Source organism: Macrotis lagotis, chromosome 1 (assembly GCF_037893015.1).
Source record: "Macrotis lagotis isolate mMagLag1 chromosome 1, bilby.v1.9.chrom.fasta, whole genome shotgun sequence".
Lineage (NCBI taxonomy): Eukaryota > Metazoa > Chordata > Mammalia > Peramelemorphia > Peramelidae > Macrotis > Macrotis lagotis.
The window spans coordinates 92,169,206-92,191,291 of NC_133658.1; the positions used below are offsets into that span (position 1 = coordinate 92,169,206).

Sequence of the window (22,086 nt, forward strand, 5' to 3'; positions counted from 1 at the left end):
CGCCTCCCGTAGCCCGGCGGGTTTGGGGGGCCGAGGAAATCCCCTGTAGTGGGGCGGGGGGAGCGCAAAGAGTCCAAGCCCAGGGGTTCGAGCGACCCACCCTCAACGGCAACGGGACAGTGCGCGCCCCTGCTCCCTGCAGCCCCTCTCGCAGGTGCCTGGGCCCCTGACTTCGGGGGGCCCCCGGCCTCTCAGCCCCAGCCCAGGCGGGAGGACGGCCGGGGTGCCGCGCTGAGGAGGCTCCCCCGGGGCTCCCGGGCCCCGGCGCCTCCCCCCCCACGCCCGGCCCGTTACCCGCCCGGGTCCCGTTATGCGGCCGCCTCCGCCCCGCTATCCGCCTCCCCGGCCGGGCCCCGCCGCCCGGGCCCCCCGCCCCCCGCTCCCGGGGCCACGGGGAGGGGAGGGGAGGGCAGGGGGAGGCGGAGGTCCCGCTGTCAGTCAGCGGGGGGAGGCCGGGCCGGGCGGCCGGAGGGGGCGGGGCCGGGCGCGGGCTCGGGCCCCGCCGGGAGGGGGCGGGGCGGGGCGGGGCGGGGGGCGGGGCGGCTCCGGGCCTTATAGGCGGCTGGGGGGGGGGGCGGGCCGGGGGGAGCGGGAGGAGGCAAGTGTCAGGCAGCCGCGCCGCCCGCCAGGGGCCGGGAGCCGGACCGGGACCGGCGGGGCCATGCGCGCGGGCTGGGCCGGGGGCCGGCGGGGCGCCGAGCCGAGCCGCCGCGGAGCCTGAGCCGGGGGCCGGGCCGGGGGCCGCGAGCGGGGATGCGGCGCCGGCGGGCCGCCGTGGCCGCGGGCTTCTGCGCCTCCTTCCTGCTCGGCTCGGTCCTCAACGTGCTGTTCGCGCCGGGCTCCGAGCCGCCCCGGCCGGGCCGGCCCCCCGGCCCCTCCCCGGCCCCGGGCCCGGGCCGTCGCGGGGGCCGCGGGGAGCTGGCGCGCCAGATCCGGGCGCGCTACGAGGAGGTGCGGCGCTACAGCCGGGCGGGCCCGGGGCCGGGCGCGGGGGGCCGGCCCGAGCGGCGGCGCCTCATGGACCTGGCCCGCGGCGGCCCGGGCCCGCCCGACGGCCCCCGGGGCCGGCCCCCCCGCGCCGGGCCCCCCGCGCCTGGGCTGCGCGGCGCTCCGCAACGTGTCCGGGGCGCAGTACGTGGGCTCGGGCTACACCAAGGCCGTGTACCGGGTGCGCCTGCCCGGCGGCGCGGCCGTGGCGCTCAAGGCCGTGGACTTCGGCGGCCACGACCTGGGCAGCTGCGTGCGCGAGTTCGGGGCCCGGCGCGGCTGCTACCGGCTGGCGGCGCACAAGCTGCTCAAGGAGATGGTGCTGCTGGAGCGGCTGCGGCACCCCAACGTCCTGCAGGTAACCCCCCACCCCCAGCGCCCCCAGGGTCCAGGGAGGGAAGGCGCCGGGCCGCACCAGCTCCGCGGGGACGGGGGTCCCCGGGACCGGCCGCAGCATCCCCCGAGCGACACCCCAGCCCCGGCGCGGGGAGAGCGCGCCCCTCCTCGTCCCTGGGCCGGGCCGGACCGTCAGGTGTCGGAGACCCGGCCTGGCCGCGGCCCCAAGGGCCCGGCCCGGCCCGAGCTGACCTCGCAGCAACTTTCAGTTTCTGCCCGCGGATCCCCGGAGCCCCCCGGGCTTCCAGGGAGGCCGGGAGGGTGGAAGGAGAAGGAGCTGGTGGCGTCCGAACCTGCCCCCAGGGCTGCCCGTGACGGGAGCGGCAGCACGGAGGGGCTTGGGTCTGGGGCTCCGGCTGGTCCAAGAGCACGGACACACGCCCTCAGCGCGGTCTGCTTCAGAGCCTGGAGCGGGGTCCTAGGAGGTGGGGGGCAGAGATAAGCGGTTACATGTCCAAGAGGCAGAAGAAAGAGGAGACCGGGTCCAAATCCCAAGCCTGTGCCTTTTGTCTGAAAGTCGGGGCAAAGACAGGACTGCCTTGTGCCCCGGAATGAGCCGCTCCATCCAGTCCCCCATGATCTCCCTCGGGCTCTCCTTTGCCACCTACCCCTCCCTCAGGGTGCGCCTCCTCCTAAAAGCTCAGACTAACCTTTCTTGTCCTCCTATCTATCACCCAACCCAGAGCCATGGGGAGGGTATGTGTTTAAATAAATGTTTGTTGAATTAAAATTGAAGAGAATTACTTATCTCTGGCTCCTGGGGTGCTTAGGGTTGGAACAGATTTCCCAGCTGAGAATTCCCCACCCTGGGTGATTGCCTGGCTCCCAGGGACCGAGAAAATGCCCTTCCAAAAGGACCTGTTGTTTCCTGTCTCTTCTGGGGGGGCTCCAGTTAGAGACTAAGAAGGGAAGAGCTTGGGACCCCTGGATCTAACCAACCCAATTTTCTACTGAGACTCTTAAGTCTCCTCGAATAAGCTAGAATAAACTGGAAAGGAAGGAAAGGGGAAGAGAACCCAATGAAGGGTTATGGAGAGAGAGTAAAAGGGGGGGGGGGGGAGCTAATGATGGCAAAAGTTTAATTCTTGATGAATTGGCCCTAGAAAGCTCATCCAAAATCTTTTTTTGTCCACTCTGAGGTATGGCCAGATTGCTCATCCGTGGACTGGATTGTTGGGGTGTCGCTGGCACTCCATCCTGCTGTAAGGCCTGTTTCCACTGGGTGTGTCCCTCTTCATTCACTTCCAGGGACTCTTTTGTAAACCCTCAGGTACTTGAGGCTGGACACTGGTAGAGCAGTGTTATGTTGTTGTTTTCCCCTTGTAGATTTAGCTGAAGGAAACCTGGTTTTGAGCTTTGATCTATTTTCCAGTTACAAAGATGGATTGGGAAGAAGGGGGAAAGATCAGGACTTTTTTTTTAAGGAGCTTCTCCCCTCTCCACCCCACCCCCACCCCCAGGCACGATGACAAGAAGCTGAGTTAACCCTCAGCTCCCTTAATTTCTCCATGATTCTTCTTTAGCCTTTGGTGTTAAACACTTTGGGCATATTTTCTCAACTCACCCCTTGGGAAAGAAGGGGTTCTTAAACTGACACTTCCAGGGCATTCTTGGTTAGATTTCAGGGGACGTCTGTGAACATGAATGGGGGGGGGGGACTCATCTTTATTTTCACCAATGTTTGGTTTCCTTTGTAATTTTATGCATTTAAAAATATCCTTTAGAGAAGAGGTCCTAGGCTTTACCAAACTGCCCAAGGGGTCTAAGACACACAAAAAAGGTTAAGAATACAAGAGGTCATAAAAGTTCAACTAGGAACCCTCCTATCCCGAGTTGACTTTTACTCTGTCAATTTAGGGCTCATCCCAAGTCTACTTTGGGGTCAGGGTTTTCAGCACTTTGGTTGTCCATTGCATTTGGTGAAGGAACAAATAGTCCTTCCTGAAAGGAGATCTGTTCTACCTAGTAAGGGTCTGGAAATTTAATTTTTTTAAAAAACCTTAAAATTAAATTAAACCCTTAAATTATTTCATTTTAGTAATTTAAAACTATACAAACTTTGATTGCTTGTTTACTGACTCCTGAGGGCTGGGAAATAAAAAAAAACTAAAATTATATATTACATATATATATACATATATTAAAGTTTGCAAAGTAGATCTATTATAAACCTGTGAAGTAATGAATAGTTATTTATTGGATGTTACTGTGTACTGGTCATAGGTGCTAAGCACTGAAAATAGAGTAAGTGTTATGATCCCCATTATACAAATGAGGCCACTAAAACTTGGGTGAAGTGACTTATCCAGGGTCACACTGTTACAGTTAAGTGCTAAAATAGGATGCAGATTTCCCTAGGCTCACAGGATTGACTCCTTAAAGCTGAAAAAGATTGAAAATGAAAGGTCCAGTGGCCAAGAGATTTCCTCACCTTTCTTCTTCCTCACCCCCCCCCAGCTTGCTTAGCTCTGGTCAGCTGGTCAGCCCTCATCTCCCAGACCACAACTTACTGAAGGAAGGTAGAAGGTGGGGGAAGGCCTCCTACCACGTGACAGATGTTGCTTCAGGCCCAGGGTCAGAGGGCAAAAGGATCTCTCTCTCTCTCTCTCTCTCTCTCTCTCTCTCTCTCTCTCCCTCTCTCTCCCTCTCTCTCCCTCCCTCCCTCCCTCCCTCTCTCTCTCTCCCCCTCCTTCCCTTCCTCCTTCCCCCCCTCTCTCTTTCTTCCCCCTTCCCCCTCCCTGGGGCCTCAACCCCCTACTTTGGGTCCGCCAGTGCTCTGCATTGATTCTTGCCCCTTTTCTGTCTATCTGCCTGCCTGCTGGCCCTGGGTCTCTTCCTTTTTCGAAAAGGAACAAAAGATGTGACTAAACTGGCCATCTTCATGCTTCCTGGGGGGGAGTTTGGGGGTGGGGGAGGGTTAATAGCATCTTTTTATTTTTTCCTGAGGGGTGTTGATTAATACCTCGTTAACAGCACATTTAACGACCTCCGGGTGTTTAATAACCTTCAGAAGTTTCCCCACAAAGACTCAGATGCTGGGCAGGAAAATGAGAACCAGGCCCAGGCTGTTCACCCAACTCAAATCCCCCCTTCCCAGTGCTGAGTCTTCCCTGACTGATTGGGGGGAAGAAGGGGGAGGGGAGACTGGTAGCTGGCCCATGCTTCTCAGTGAAGCAGGCTCAGCTTCTCCCTTCAGGCCCGACATCACGTCAGTCTAAGTGGACTCAAGATATGGGGTGGGGGGGACACAATGTGAGGAGGAGCCTTGGATTGTACAGGAAAACTCTGGCCTGGAAATAAGGCAGTATGTTAACTAATGACTGGGACTTGAATGATACTAGCTAAGAGAGCCTTATGAGATATGGGAAGAACTGAATATGTAACTGTGGGACTGGAGCTCTGTGCAGTTGTATAACTTGGAGTATGTTGTGACTGTGGTTGCGGGATTGTTGAGGAGAACTGCATATGGGAATGTGGAATTCATCTCTGTGTTTGTGTCTGTCTATCTGTCTGTGAGATAATGCTACTTATAACTGTTCCACAAGGCAAGCCCCACTGAGGGGCTGCTTGTATTGGAAAGAACTCCAGATTGGGAGCCTAGAATTACAGAATCTCCATTGGAAAGGAACCTCAGAGCCCTTCTAGTCCAACCAATAACTAAACGAAGTATTTTCTCTATAACCGCTGCTTAAAACTTTCCAGTGATCAGAAACCAATGTCTTCTGAGGCATTCTACTGAGGGGTAGTTCTAATGACTAAGACATTTCTCCTGATACTAACCCCAAATCTGCCTCTTCTACTTCTATTCATAATACAGGAGTTTTGCCCTCTGGAGCCAGTCAAAAAGGTTACTTGCTCTAGAAGTGACCTTGTCACTTATTATATGGTCTCAAGAACTTGGGGGAAGGACACCTTTATACTAATAACTAGCAACATCCGCCTTCTTCATCGATGTGAGTCAGATCTAATTGCCAGGTGTCTTAGGAAAGGAGCATTGCTTCCTGGAACTTGCTGGTTTGGTCATAAGAGTATAGAATTTAGAGCTAGAAAGGGACCTCAGGGAAGTACAACCTCCAGTTTTTACAGAGGCAGAAATTGAGGCCCAGAGACCAGAGATTTTTCTTCTTAAATTTCGCAAATAGTTCAAAGAAGCTGGATCTCAAACCTAACATGAAAGAACTGTCAACTCCAAAGTTGAAGTCCCTAAGGAGCCAAGTGAAGATTTCCTTAAGTCATCATCTTCCTCTCTACCTTCGCCTGCATTTGTAATGATCATCACTCTGAAATTTTGTTTAGCCTAGCTCACACATTACCCATCCCATTTCCATTTGATTAAAAAATCATTTATTATCTACTCTGTATTAAATCACTTTTCCTGTCACAGTTCCCTTTGATCATCTGGTGAAAGCTATATATACCTCTTTCCAGAGTTAGATCTTAAAATGCATTTTTAAAAGTACATAGTATTACAAAGGAAACCAGTTATATTGAAATAGCTATCAAAATATGGAGTTTTTTTTTTTTAATTTACAAACTGAAAGTGAAGAATCTCAGGGATGGAATGGAGCCCAGCAAAATGTGGGGAATGGGAATAGGAATTTGACAAGGAGTTAGTCTAAGGGGAATAATTGGCAGGGAGTGATAGATGGATAGGGCTTTGAAGGGGGGGTTCACTTTAGGGCAGGGGAGCCCAACCTTTTAGCTCTTGTGGGTGGCCTCATTACAATATAAATAATTGTTAAATAATATATGTGGCCCTTAACTAGTTTTTGTTGGGTGATGAAGTTCAGAGGAGCTAAAAGATCGGATGCTCCTGCTATAGAGAAATATGTATAAATGGAAAACCTAATTATCCTGCCAGGTGAGTTTAGGTTATTTCTTCATTCTAGGACTAAGGATTAAAACCTCAAGGTCTAGGTCTTTGGTTATGAGAGAGACCACTGATCTCACTTTATTGATTATTTGCTAGCCTAATTAATAAATTGATAATTAATTCTTCCCACCTTACAAAAAAAGAACCTCAAGGTCCATACGATGAGGAGGAGGAGTTAGCACATATTTTAGCATCTGGTCTAAAAAAAAAAGAAAGAAAGCATCATAGAACTGCTCAGGAAACTAAAGCCACCTGATACTCTGCTCTGTCTGGTCCCTTGTGTTTTTCTTACTGCATGATCGCTGGAACCAGCCTACTCGGCTTTGGGGTTTTGGGATGACAGCTGGAGGGATCTGTAAAACCGGTGCTTGCTCCCTCATGACCCCACCCACTGTTTCTCCTCCAGCTCTATGGATATTGTTACCAAGACAGTGAAGACATCCCAGATACGCTGACCACCATCACAGAGCTTGGCTCTCCTGTAGAGATGATCCAGTTACTGCAGACCTCCTGGGAGGACCGGTTCCGAGTGAGTGGGCATGAAAAAGGGGGCATCTTTGCTACTCTCTCAGATTTTTTTTTTCCCTTAGAAGACAGTTTTCTAGGGATAGTCTTGGCATTTCCAACCAGAATAAGGAAGGTGTTCTCTGCTCCTAGTGGTCAAAGAAATTTTTTGTTTTGATTTGCTTTGTCTTTTAAAGGCAACAAAGAAAGTATTCTGATCTGTCTACTAAATACTCTCATTCTGGACCAAAGAGGATTAGCATCCTAGAGCTAGAAAAGAGCTTAAAACCGTCCTCTTCACTCCCTTGACCCACAACACTGAAGTCATTCCTGTTAGAAAAGACTTCAAAGAAGTCATTTACCCCCTTGTGTCCTTGTTTGCTACTTTTCTTTCCCTCCTTTCCCAATACCACCTCTTTAGCCCCATCCAGCCCTTATGCCTTTCTTTGGTACTGCTAAACAGAAGAGTAAGCAAAGAGTGAATGGAAAGTCTCTGGTTCTCATAGACAGACCCTCCCCTGTGTCTCCTCAGATTTGCCTGAGCCTTGGTCGTCTGCTCCACCATCTTGCCCATTCACCCCTGGGCTCAGTGACCCTGTTGGACTTCCGACCTAGACAGTTTGTACTTGTGGATGGGGAGTTGAAGGTGACTGACCTTGATGATGCCCGTGTGGATGAGACACCATGTGAAAGTTCTGGGGATTGTGTTCTCGAATTTCCAGCCAGGAACTTCACCCTTCCCTGTTCAGCCCAGGGCTGGTGTCAGGGTATGAATGAGAAGCGGAACCTATACAATGCCTACAGGTGAGGCGCACTCCCTTGACCTCTCCTCCAAAATTTGCCTCCCTTGTCCACTGCAACCTACTACAATAATTTATCAGTTACTTTGGGGGGAGTAGTTAGGGGAACCACTTCAGTAGCTATAGGTGACTTCCTCATCCCCTCTTTTATTCCATTATAATTTTTTCCTTCTTTTTAGAAGTTGCTAAACTTTGCTAGTATTGAAAGTTAGAAATTTTAGGTTCTCATGATCCATGAATCAATACAGAAATGACCTGGTACCCCAAGGCAAGAAGCAGAAAGGCTCAGGAAGATTTCCCATGATTTTATGTGAGAGGGAAAAAAATAATAAGTTTGGCAAACAGAAAGGGTGAAAATCACTGTGGGTGTCAGGGATGGAAAATCTGGGAATGGAAGAAGGATATATCTCTAAAATGAGCTGGGATGAGTTGGGGATGGGGTCATGCCTTCTTTCATATAAGGGAACTGTTCCAAGCCCCTGGACAGTGAAACTAAAAATAGACTTTTGAGTTCCAAGAAAGATCATCTGATCGGAGGAGAAGCCAGACTGGAGACTTCTTAAAATAGTCTCCAGATTTGGGGAGGGTGAAGGAAGGGGAGCAGCATTGGGGAGCACTGCCAGCATCAACACTCCCCACCACTAGGGCCACCATTCTCCTGGTCTCTGTGGATTTTAGCCTTAGATATTTGCCCCTTGGAAGCTACAAGCCTGGCCTAGCTGGTAGAGCCTCCCTGAGTCTGGTGATTATTCTCAGGCAAAAAGGAGCCACAATCCCTCAGAGGGAGGAGGAGTAAGGCAGAGGGGGGACACAGTGGGGAGAATTCTGTTTGGCACAAGGTACTTTACTTTAGTGTATGTCTGAAAGGATTCCGTGATTTACATTGACCATAGTCCTGAAAGGCTGGCCTACCCCTTAGAAGAGACTCAGTCCTTAAATCTTTAAATAGTAAGTCCTTGGGGAGACCAGCCCTCAAAGGCCAGGACACTGACCAGCGTGCTGGTTTCTCTTTGGCAGGTTTTTCTTCACATACCTCCTACCCCACAGTGCCCCCCCTTCCCTTCGGCCACTGCTGGACAGCATCGTCAATGCTACAGGTGATACCTTAGGAATTTCTGTACCCTAGCTCCTCTGTAAAATCTGCCCCCTCCCTTGTGACCTCTGACTACCCACATATCTGCATCAGGGCAGTGGATCAATAATACAACTAATTCAAAATAAATAAATGATACCTAAAGCACTCTGTACATTATGGAATTCTTCGGTACAGCGTTGCTAGCCTGTCATTGCCTCCCCTACCAATCATGCCACCCCCCCTCTGCTGATCTCAGAAAGGAGCTTAGTCACCTTCTGAGAGAAGTAACTAGATATTGTACCCTTAGCACTCCCTCCCCATATCAGATAAAATTTCCACTAGCACTATCTCAAGGCCAGGTTTCTGCCCCACAGGAGAGCTCATCTGGGGAGTCGATGAAACACTGACCCAACTAGAGAAGGTTTTTCATCTCTATCGGAGTGGGCAGTACCTGCAGAACTCTACTATATCCCCTAGAGCCGGTGAGTATTGCCAGTTGGGAGGAACCAGAGCTAAGGGGAGAGTACTTAGAGGCCTTGGTAGAAGAAGAAGTTTTCAGGGACTTGTATAGAAAGTATGGCATTGGCAGGAAGGAGAGGGAGTGGTAAAGCTGAAGGTCAAAATTATAGGAAAATATTGATGACCACATATATGATGCCTACGTATGGAGGCTGAGTGATACGCTTTCACAAGCCACAGCTCTATTGAAGTGAGCTGACATAATGAGCATTGACTGATCCAGTTGCTGTTCCTGTTGAGCTTGGATATCTATAAGTCTGCCATGAGCCGGGCAGGGAACCAGGCTTCTTCTCTAGACTAAGCCAGGACAGACCCATAAGCTGGCTAAGTCCCTTCCCCAAGCCTTAGTGTCTGGAGCTAAAACAGTGGCTAGCAGGGGAATGAACCCTCTTAGATGAGAAATCAGTGAAGTCCCAAACTGCCTCTACAGGTGAAGAAAAAAAAAATAAGCAGTGGTAACCTTTGACCTATTATCACACCTGGTCAGAGGACTCAGACCTGTCTCATCTCCACTCCCTTCTCCTGCCTCCTCCAAAAATAGGCTAGTTTCTATTTGTAAGGACATATTTGGTCCTGGGTCTCAGCTGCAGGTCCTGCTACTGGTCCCCCAAATCCCCTGAACATATGACCAGGGCAACAGGGAACAGGGAGCAAAATTCTGGGATCTCTCCCTTGTCTTGAAGATGGCAGAGGGGGAGGGGCTCATTAGCCCTGTAAATAAAGTTTAACGAGGTGAACAATAGCCAGCTCTGTCCCCAGGGACTCAGTTTATGGGGTTGTAAATCACTGCAAACCCTGGACTTTGGTCCCATCCCCTCCATGGAGGAAGGAGAGTTAGGCCAAGAAAGAGAAGAAAGGAGTGAATTTCAAGAAGTTTCTAATATATAGACTCCAGAAATGGGATTCTCTTAGCCCAGATTCCTTTCAGCTCTAAGAAAGAGAAAGAAAAGAAAGAAATAGAGGGAGGGGAACTCTCTGGATTATTGTCATAATTGCAGAGTTCTGAGGATGAGCCTAAAGGCAGCAGAAACAATGAGCATCTCTAAGCCTCAATTTTTCTTTGCACTGAGGAAATAACACCAATTCTAAAACATACATCTTTGTTAAATGGCCACACTATTGTTAGCATATTTTGCCCATCATTTATGTTTTCTGATTTCAAAATTCTTGCCCATGTTTCCTGACCTTTTGGACCAGCCTACAACCATCTGCCTGGGGCCCAAAGTTCAGGGCACCCCAGGAAGTTGTAGGGTAGGAGGAGAAAGGGCAGGGCCCAAACATCCTAAATAATTTTACCTCAGCCACAAATCCATCAGATTGGATGGAGTGGAACCTTTTCCAATTGACTCAGCCTGTGTGTGTGTGTGTGTCGTTCCTTCATATATGTGGGCCATCCTGTGTTCCTGTGACTGTGCTGTCAGCCCTGAGGGCATGCATACATTGATGGCTTTGTTTATTGGTTCCCAACATCCCAAGTCTGGACATTGAAGGAGTTTTGACCTTTCTGTGACTTGACTTTATGGCTAACCCCCTAGCCTGACTTCAGTAGAGATTCAGATTCTGTCATCCTTACCCTGGGGAGAAGGCTTTAATCTGACCCTAGTTTTACTAGACACAAGCTTTTTTTCCCCCTTTCTTCATTCTCAGTTTGGGGAACAGACGGTACCCTTAGTTTTTGGTCTTATTCATGACCTAGAATGTGACAGGAATAGCTAGACAGGAGCAGTGAGGTGAGCAGGTGGACTTCCCCTCCAGAGGAATGAACCTTCATTGAGTTCTTCCTCCTCCCCCTTCTTTCCTTATGTCTTTCCAAGTCTTCTATTATATTTCCCTAGAACAGGGCTGTCTAGTAGAAAGAGCATAAGATTTGGAGTAGAGACATGGGTTCTAAACTTGCCTCTCACTTCCTGATTGAATGACTGACCAAATTTGTTCTTTCTATACCTCGGTTTGTACAACTGAAAACAGAGAGATTAAACTACAATATAAAATAATGGGGGCGGCTAGGTGGCTCAGTGGATAAAGCACCGGCCCTGGAGTCAGGAGTACCTGGGTTCAAATCCGGTCTCAGACACTTAATAATTACCTAGCCGTGTGGCCTTGGGCAAGCCACTTAACCCCAATGCCTTGCAAAAACCTAAAAAAAAAAAAAAACCATTAAATAATGTCCTGCCAGCTCTAAATCCTAGGATGTTAATTCAATTCAGTGAACATTTGTTAAGTCCTACACCAAGAAAAAAGATGGTCCCTGCAAAGAGCTTACAATCTAATGGGGGAAGATAATACACAAAAGGAAGTTTAAAGGGAAGGTGTACACCAGGAGATATCTCATAGGGCCATGGTGCTTCATGGATTAGAATCCAGGTTTGGATGGTGCTGGAAAGTGGAAGGTTGTGAACTTCCCAGAAAGGAACGCTTTGGATGAAAGTTAATGCTCAAAGCTCCAGCCTTCCAATCAAAGGAGAGAGCCAACATGTTGAGTTGAGAGAATGTTAGGTATAAATACCTGAGTCATTTTACATAGTGATGGAGAGATTTCAGGTGATCAGCTTATCCTGGGGGAAGGAAATGATAGGGGGTGGGAGGAGGGAAGATAGAGCTTGGTATTCTATAGAGTTGAAACCAAGAAGACCTGCTCATGGAAATGCTTACACATGCTTCTCCTAGAATACCGCCGGGTCCCAGACACTACTATCCCACAAGAGAATTATCATTGCTGGCCTTCTTATCACCATGGAGGCTGTCTCCTCTCTGTGTTCAGCCTTGCTGAGGCAATGGATGTCTGTGAAAGTCATTCCCAGTGCCGGGCCTTTGTGGTCACCAACCAGACTACCTGGACAGGTAAGGCTAATAGCAAACTCCGCTCAATTCCCCAAACTCTTTTTTTTTTTTTGGTTTTGTTTTGTTTTGTTTTGTTTTTGCAAGGCAATGAGGTTAAGTGGCTTGCCCAAGGCCACACGGCTAGGTAATTATTAAGTGTCTGAGGCCAGATTTGAACTCAGATACTCCTGACTCCAGGGCTGGTGCTCTATCCATTGTGCCACCTAGCTGCCCCCCCCCAACTCTTATCAAGCACCTATATATACAAAGTACTGTCTTAAGATCTACAGAGATGACAAAATTGGCAGCCCATGTCTTTGAGAAGCATATATTCTACTGGGGATTGGGGAGGGAATACAATATAGACACAGAAAAGGCAATGTAATACAGTGGGGGAAAGTCTGGTCCTAGAATCTGGGAACCTAGGTTCAAATCCTGCCTCTGACACTTACTTGTGACTTTTAGGCAGTTCACTTCATTTCTCTTGGTCTCTGTTTTACCCTCTGTACAGTGAATGATCTCTTTGGGCTATAGATCTATGATACTATAAATAAATTTGCAGCAAATTGAGGTGGAAGAAAACACTAACAACTAGGAGGATCAAGGAAGGCTTTTCTGAAGGAAAAGACACTTGAGTAGAGCCTTGAAGGAACATGAAAATTCTGGAAGGTAGACTTGAAGAGAGATTGTACACAGTGCCTCTGTAGATGCATAAAGAAAAATCACGTTGAGTTTAGAGTCCTATCAAGGCAAGGCTCCTTCTCTGGTGGGTTCAACCAGTCAGTAAGCTTCTATTAAGCACCTACTGTATGCAAGGTCCTATGTTAAGAGATAGGATACCAAAGAAAGCCAACCCCTGCCCCAGTTCCTGTTCTGAAGGAGTTCATTATAACGAGACAGACAATATGCAAACTATGTACAGACAGGCTTTGAAGAAAGAAGGATGTATGGGAAAGATATTTCCTTTCCTTCCCTTCCCCTAATTTGATGGAAATAGAGATCTTGCTTCACTTCATTCAGTCTGTCTCATCACCATGTCTTTTCTTGCCCTTCAGGTCGACAGCTTGTCTTCTTCAAGACAGGTTGGAGCCAAATAGTCTCTGATCCTAACAAAATCACCTATGTAAGGGCGTCTGCTTGACCACCCTGAGGGCTTAACTGACCTTGGCCATCAGCCCCAGAGCCGACAGTGGGCGGGGAGGACATCATGGAGCAAACCCAAGCAGGACACACGTGCAATAAATCAAAATGTAAAATGTGAGTTTAACAGACTGGTGATGGTGATGGCGGCAATCCCCGCCAGGAACTCTGTGCACAGACTGTTGGGGGTGGGGAGAGAGACACAGGCAATTCTGGAATGACCCTTTGGGGCCAATATCAGGGGAATAGGCCAGCCTGTTAGGCCCTTGGGAGAGAGCCTTCTCCCTTTGCTGAGACAATCCTGTGGGTGGCTCTGTTCCCCCCATGTTGCCATGGTGTCACGTCACTGCCTTTATAAACCAAGAATGTAGGTGGAGGCCATGCTGCTTCCCCCCTTCTGACTGGTTGCCTGCCCCACATAGGGGTTGTGTGTGGACAATCAGCCACCTCACTTGCTCTCTGTGAATTGAGATTTGGCCTTGAGAGGTGGGCCATAAGTAAATATGTATGTGAGCTATTTCCTAAGGGGATGCTGTGGGAGCCCTCTATGACCTCATGAGGTTGGGGATGGGGGAAACAAACCAGTATGAGCCGAAATGTGGGGGGATTGGGGAATGGGGTTGCAGCATGAGCCACAAGCTACGACATGGGACTAGAGCTTGCCTCATTTTGCTTTCAGTGAAAGCAGCAGAGTGGCAATGCCCAGACTCTCCCTGTCTTGGAGTTTGTACATCCAGAAGCTTTTGTACTTCTTGTTAATTAAATTGTTTATTTTTGTAAAAAAGAAATAAATAAAAATAAAACAAGATGATGCAGGTGTTTCTTCTGAAGCCGTCATCTTCCCCTGTCTACTTTTCTCCATTCTCTTTTCAAAGGGGAAGAGGGTGAAACTTCACTGACAAGATCTGTCCAGGGTAGAACCATAAACTCTACACGTTTCATCATCACCTTCCCCTTTCAGTGCCTGGCTCTTACTATACAGTTAGGCACTGTGGATGCAAACATTAAAATGAAGAAAGAAACAATCCTTGACCTCGGATAGCCTGTTTTCCATTGGGAGAGACAACATATATATGTTCAGATGAAATACAGAGTAATTAAACACAAGACTTTTTGAAAAGGTGCTAACAGTTGTGGAGAATCAAGCAAAAGTGCTACTTGAGCTGTGTCTTGAAAGATGGGAGACATTCTGTGACTGGAAAATCAGAAGAGAGTACATTCTAGACACAGGAGGCAGACAATTCAAAGGACCAACAGATTTTTCTAAGTGAGAACGGAGAGAACAGATTGGCTAAATAGAAGGATATAGAAAGGAGACCAATGTACAATGAGGCTGAAAATATCAATGAAAGCTACGTTGTAAATGACTTTAAAAACCAGGTAGAGTAGATAGAATAATCAAGAGTCAGGAAGACATTAGCTGTGTGATCCCCCAGGTATGTCAGCCAGGTAATCAATAAATATTAAACTCTCCTACATAGTATAGGCACTATGCTGGGGGATATAAAGAAAAGACTTGCCCTCCTTTTAAGGAGCTCATAGTCTAATGGGGAAGATGACATGCAGTCTATATAAACAACCATAGATAGGATAAATATGAAATAATCAACAGATAGAAGATACTAGAATTGAGCTATCAACACTTGAAGGACAGGGGTTCCAACAACGGAAGTTGGAAAGGTCAAAAGAGAGTTGGGGTTAGGCAGAACTACAGCAACAGTATACAAATTAGGTCTAAAGGAATCTTCCTTATGATGAGGGCATGAGACACTGGAAGGGCCTAAAGTAGGTATGTGATAGAAGAAGACTTTCCTTAATGCAAATCCTCATGGAGTGACCACAGTCACTCAAACACTTTTTTTAAATGCTCAGGATGTACAAGATTAGTCACCCTCCAGTAGATAATTCACCCCCTCTTCCAGAGATTGAAAAATGATTAATTTTTTTTTCTTGAAAAATCTGGTATTTTCCAAATGTCTTCCTAATCTCCTTGGGGAAAGGATCCATGATATACAGAGAAGGGAAATATCACTGTGGAAAACATAACTCTATGAGAGGGAAAAGCAGGGAAATGAGAATTGGAAGATAAGTAGTTATTTTTTCAAAACCAACCTTTTACGTCTGTAGTCAGGATCAGTGTTTTCAGGGACAACATGGTATTCCTATGTGAGTTTCTTCCCTGTCTTCTACCCAACCTAATGACAGGCTTGAGTCAAGGATCCTTGGTTTCTGGAATGTTAGGCAAGTCATTCTATCTTTCTGAGAATGAGTTCTTCATTTGTGAAAGGCAGATAATGGAAAGCAATACCTACCATTCCAGAGATGTTAGAGGAAAGGGCCAACTGACTCCTCAAAGTGAGAGATCATTCTTGTTAGCTTAGGAAAGAGGATGGGTACTCAAGCAGGACCCCAGGGAGCAGAGGGCTATGTTCTAGGCAATGAAGAAGAAAGAGGGAGGACACCCATCCCTGATCACTGATGATTACATAAGAGCCTGAGCAGGACTAGGACTTGTCAAGAGTCTTATAATTTGCTGTTAGAGATGGGTTGTAGTCAACACTCTTTGAAGAAGTTATGCTACCAAGGAAATCCAAGGTCCTTGATATCAATATGCTTAATATATTATATACCATCACTTAAGGACACAAAACTAGAAAAGGAGATGGAACTCTTGTTTATAGGAGTGAAGGAGAATAGAAGAACAATCTAGATGTTGCCCTGGTATCTGCAAATATTAAGACAGCCATAGGAAAGACATCACCATGGAAGCTTGATTTACTGGAAAGGGTAGCCCTGCTATTCCCTACCAGTGTGACTTTGAACAAGTCTCTCATCCTCACTGAGAATTGATTTTTCTCAACTAATAAGAATGATGGATTTGGGGCTATGTAAGTGAATCACACAGAGCTAGGAGGGACCTTAAAGCTGATCTAATCCAATATTTAAAATTTATACATGAGAAAAGTAGACCCAGAGAAGTTTTGCTTGCCCAAGGTCATACAGTTACTAAGTGACAGGGGTGGAATTTGAAATCAGGTCCTCTGAATTGACTATGCTTTCCCCATTGTCCCATACTAGAGGCACTAAGTGGCAAAGGTGAGAATGGAAAGATTCCAGGGATACGCAAAGATCTGGAGGGGGGAAAAATGGAACTAGAAATAGACAAGATTGACTGAAGCACAAAATTTGTGAGGGTAGTAAAGTATAATCACCCCGGCCAAATAGAATATATATAGGCAGTTTATAAAGAGATTTAAATTGTCCAACAGAAAAGGTTGTATTTTATCTTAATGATGATGGGAAACCTGTGAAGTTTCTTGAGCAGAGGATTACCCTAAAGCATGGTTAGACATGTTTTAGGAATGCATGCATGAATGAATGAATCTAAATTCCATTGCTTAACTGTAGAGAATTGTAGGGTCTTCTTTAAACATATATTTTCTGAGCAAAACTAGTAGTTGTTTTAATTGAATTCTTTGATACTGCTGATACAGTAATGTACTTCTTGAAAGCAATATGGTGGATTTGAAACTTGGCTCCTACATGTTCTTGAGTAACTCATCTAATCTCCCTGGGCCTTGGTTTTCTTACCTGGAAATTGGGGAGTTAAACATTGATCTATATGACAGCTTTCACCTCTATATCCTATGAGAAGTCTCTTGGGGCTAAAAAAGAGCATGCCTCAGCCAGCAGCCAGGGATCCTTCCTTGGTCTGATTCCTAGACTTACTCTTTTACTTGATAATCTTTACTGGACCCTATTGAGCATAATCAGAATCGCCTCCCAAATCAAAGACTGCATTTTCAGCACATGGTAGATAAAGACACAGTGATTGATTGAGTGGGGAACATGTAAAGTCCCTAAGAGTGCCCTTTTTATATCAGTCATTTAGAAATAATAGGTTTAAAGGAACTCTTTGCTAATCTCAGGTCAAGTCTATAGGAAACAGGAAGCAAAAATAAAGTAAACTTCCAACAAAATGAAATTTTTAGAGCACAGTGACAGGACTAGCGACATTAGCAAAATCCCAAAGCTCTGTGTTATTTCTTCCATGTATTTCACCACCCTCTCATCTCTTTCTCCCATCTCCTTCAACCACCAAAGCCAAGAGCTTAGACTTTCTCTGAAGATTGTCAGTTTAGGAGGTAGACAATCCTCCATTCTATACTTAAATGTCATCTCCTCCTAAAATCTTTCCTGATCCTCCCCTGAGTAACAGCCTTTCTCCCCTTTGAACATCACATCAAACTGTGTACCATTCTAATTCCCTTATTGTGTATACTACAGTTTTCAATGTGTCACATATTCCTTACTAAATTTTAAATTTCACAAGGACAGAGATTGTATCATATCTCCCATGCTGAAGCAGCTAGGTAGCTTAGTAGATAGAGCACTGGGCCTGGAATATAGAAGACCTGAATTCAAATCCTACCCCAGACACTTATTAGCTGTTTGATTTTGGAAGAGTCATAACTTTTTCAGTTTCCTCAATTATAAAATGGAATAAAAATAGCATCTATCTTCCAAGGTTGTTGTGTGAAGATCAAATTAGATAATATTTGTAAAATACTTAGCACAGTATCTGTGACATAGATGCTCAATAAGTGTTGATTTCTGTCTTTCCCCAGTGTCTGTTTTTAAGTAGATATGTAATAAATGTTTATTGATTGATATATATTAGTTGAACTGACCCAAACTTTTAGCCAGGCATTTGGTCATATATGACATAAGCTTGTACTGATAAACTCTTTGAATCCAGCTATAAAGTTACAAAGTTCAATTCATAGGATTACATATTTAGAGCTGAAAGGGTCCTCAAAGGGCAACTCATCCAGCCCTTTCATTTTATTAATGAGGAAACTAATGCCCAAAGAAGGAAAGTCCCATGGATAGACCAAGGTCCCATGGATACTAAGTGACATAGTTGGTTCCAATTCTAACTATACAATGAACCCAAGTCCTTTGACTCTCCAAATCCAGAGTTCTTACTCCTGTACCAATACCTCCAGTTCAGTTCAATAAACATTTATTAAGAACCTATTAGGTGACTCAGTGGCTAGAGTCCTGGGCCTGGATAGGGGCTGATTCATCTTCCCTAGTTCAAAGCTGACTGCCTCAGTTTCTTCATCTGTAAAATGAGCTGGAAAAGGAAATGGCAAATCACTACAATATCTTTGTCAAGAAAAACCCAAATGGGGTCATGAAAAGTCAGACTCAACTGAAAAACAAGTATTCAATGAGATCCTGGTGAGATAGGCAAGAACAAAAGTCCCAGCCCTCACAGAGTTTACAGTCTACTAAGAGTTACTGCTTTTCTCTTCTACTCCATGTCTGTTGAACTAAACACTAAGAGCAAGAAGATTTTAAAAGCAGAATGTGTTCTACCAATAAAGTCTTAGAAATCATTTTCCTCAATGTTTTACTTGATTGCATATGTATAACCCATACCTAATTTCTTACTGTTTCAGGGAGGAAGAAAGGAGAGGAGAAAGATAATTTGGAATTCAAAATTTTTAAAAAATGATTTAAAAATTATTTTAACATGCAGTGGGGAGAATACATAAATATACCATTTTACATTTATACACACACACACACACACACACACACACACACACACACACTTACACACACTTACATATTTAAAAGAAATTCTTTTTCTCACAAGACAACCCTCACTAATAATCCCCTTTAGTCACGGGCTCTCCAGGAGTCTGCTGAGATGGTGATCCTTCAATGAGATAGTTCTACTAGTGTGTGGAATCATTGTATTTGATGCTGAAAGACTACTTCTGTAAATATTCAAGAATAAATTAAATAATAGATCCATAGATCAAATGGGTAATCAAGTGTTTTCATCAAGTGGATCTACTTCTATACAACGGTTACTGGCCATACATATTTGTATACATTAAATACGATATGTTTTGAACATTCAACCTCATCTAGTATTATTTTTCTCTGAATCACCCCCCCAAAAAAAATACAAAAAAATAAAAAGATTATGATGCCATCCTGGGCTTCAGTAACAAAAAAAGAGAGTGGGTTTCTAGACCCTGAGAGGTAATTGTCTCAGTGTACTCTGCCCTAATACCCATACCCATACTACCTGGAGTGTTCCCTTCTGGGCATCATGTTTTAGGAAGCACATTGACAAATTGGAAAGCAATAAGAGAAAGGTGAGTAGGATGATAAAGGACTAGAAAAATGCAAGATGTGATGAAGTGAAAAGAGCACAGCTATTGGCATCTGAGGAACTGGGTTAAATCTTTGTTCTCTTTGTAATTGATGTGAAATCCTTGGGCAAGTTGGTGAACATCTCTGACCCCTTAGGACCCTCCCAGCTCTAAACCTCTGATCTTTTGGTGGTTTATGTGCCAACTTCCTATACAAGTATTCTATGAATCCCTCCAGTTTATCCTGTCTATATCTTTTTCCTACATAGTGATTTATATATTATTTCCAACATTAGACTGTGAGCTTCTAGAAAATAGGAACTGTCTTTTGTCTTTCTTAGCAGTGTCTGACATGTAGTAGGTACTGAATAAATGCTTGTCATTGTTTTTGTTCTTACTATTGAAAGAGAAAACTTAAGAGATCATTATAAAAAATTCTTAGAGGACTGTCATATGGAAAACAGTAAATTCATTCAGTTTTATCTTCGAAGGTAGATTTAGGATCAGAAGGTAGAAGTTAGACAGCTAGGTAGCACAATAGATAAGAGCACTGGGTCTGAGGTCAGGATTGCTCATCCTGAGTTAAAATTCTGCTTCATACACACAGAGTTGTATGACTCTGGGCAAGTCATTTAATTTCTGTCTGCCTCAGTTTCCTCATCTATAAGATGGGAATAATAATAGTACCACCACCACCACCACCCCCTCAGGCTTACATGAACATCAAATGAAAGAATATGTGTAAAGTACTTTTCAACCCTTAAACCATTATATAAATGATATCATCTGGAAATAACCTTAACACTGTTGGCTGTGGTTGTCCCTGTTGTGTGTGCATTTGGTGGCTAATATTCCTTCTGGACTTCTCCTTAAAAGTCTCCTCTGGGGGTTTTATTCAGATCCTGTTACAACAATTAGCTCTGGTTTTTTAAGGTTGTGGTAATGTAATGGCTCCTCAGGTTCACACTGTGCCTCTCTCCTTGCTGGAGGAAGTCCATCCAGATTGAGATAGTCACTGGACACGATGGTACACACCTACAATCCCTGTTACCGGGAAGGCTGAAACTGGTGGGTTGCTTTACCTCAGGACGTCTGAGCTGCAGTAGGGCTAAAGCTATGAAGTCTGGCATCAATATGATGAGCCACTGGGAGCAGACCACCAGACTGTAAGGAGGGGTGACTTGGCCCAGGTTAAAACAGAGTATGCCAATCCACAGTGGGATCAAACCATGAGCTCCCATAGTATTTTCATCCTAGCCAAAAGAGGGAGACCCAATTCAAAAAAAAATTTTTTTTTAATGAAGACAGTCCTAAATGTCTCCCAAAGCTAAAATGTCAAATGTTTTGCCTTGGAACTACCCTCAAATCCCTATAACACTCAGTAGAGCTTTATAACTACTAGAGATGTTCAAAATGAGAATGGGTTAGCTCAGGACATAGAGCCTTCAAGCAGACCTGGAGGAAAATTTTCCATGGTTACTTTGGGAGGAATTCATGGTCAGGTAGAGGCTGAATTAGTTAGCCATTTTATTTCTTTACAACTTTGAGTTTCTATAATCCAAATTAACTTTTAGTGGTTTAAAAAAAAGTAATGTTCACAATAAAGTACTTAATTTATAATCCTGCAAACTATATTACCTGGAAACTTACCTCCCCCATTTCTGTTAGCTCTTTCCTAGTGAACCATGTTCTATTTTAAACTCTTTGATTTGAGCAATGAAATGAATTGTTCTTCCAAATTTTGAAGGCTTGGGGATTTACATCTGGTTGGAAGCATTTCTGTTCCAAGAATGTCAAAGCTAGTGACCTTTTTTATGTGAATATGTTTCTCCATCTGTCCCATACATTTAGTGTAGGTCAGACTCACAGGATGTTAGAGCTGGAGAGGACCCTAGAGAGTGCTCAATCGAACCCCTCATTTGATAGGTGAGAACACTGAGGCCCAGAGAGGTTGGGTCTCTTGCCTAAGGTCACAAGGCTAGTCAGTGGCAGAGTAGGACTGGAATCCAGACTTCCTGATATCCAGTTCATTGCTCTGTTCACTTCTCCTTAGCTGCCACCTAGGTGTAAGACTATGCAAATATTCACAGTTCCATTCTATAATTCCTTCACAGCTCTCTGAGGGTACTAAACTATTCCAAGGTTTATTTATATTTCATCTGTCAACAAGGTCCAGAAATGTCCTGTTCAGTCATGGCATTGACTTGTCTCCCAGCTTTGGAGGATGGTTTGAAAACCTCTCTGACATGCTTAAGAGGGAGGTAATAATTTTTCCTAGTCCAATGGCCTCCTCATCTCTAAGCATTCCCTTAGTACTATAACCAATGTTCTCATTAATTTTCTCCTTTCCCTTATTTTCTTAAAGATCTGTTTCCAATTCAACTTGATAAGCATCTATTGAACATCTATTATGTGTTCCCAAAGAGACCCTGAGCTCAGAGAACTTCCACTGGGGGCTGCAGCTGAAGGGGTAAGGTGACTAATATGTAATATGCCAATATATATTATATGCAAAACACATACAGATTAGATACAAAGGATTTTGTAGAAGGGGAGGTAGAAAACACTTTCTGAAAATGTTATCCCTTTGACTGTGCTTTGAAGAAAGCCAGGGATTCAATAAAATGGAGTTGAGGAAATGAGAAAGGAGTGTTTTAGGGATGAGGAAAGGATGGCTGATGAGAAGACACGCCCCCGGGGGAGGCGATAAAGAGCACTAAATTTGGAATAATAGAACTGTCTTCAATTTCTTCTATTTTCTGTGTGACCTTGACCTATTTACTTGACCCTCTGGGT

The 22,086-nt window shown here is 45.5% G+C and overlaps 1 protein-coding gene across 1 annotated transcript; it reads left to right on the forward strand.

The window, feature by feature from the left end:
- The first annotated feature begins 753 nt into the window (after positions 1–753).
- On the forward strand, positions 754–20,580 carry PKDCC (protein kinase domain containing, cytoplasmic). The gene is given in 8 exon segments (XM_074204557.1): positions 754–1,043; positions 1,045–1,345; positions 6,663–6,785; positions 7,293–7,564; positions 8,578–8,657; positions 9,010–9,117; positions 11,822–11,995; positions 13,030–20,580. Coding segments are annotated over 8 exon segments (1,434 nt in total). The 3' UTR covers positions 13,116–20,580.
- Positions 20,581–22,086: the final 1,506 nt, after the last annotated feature.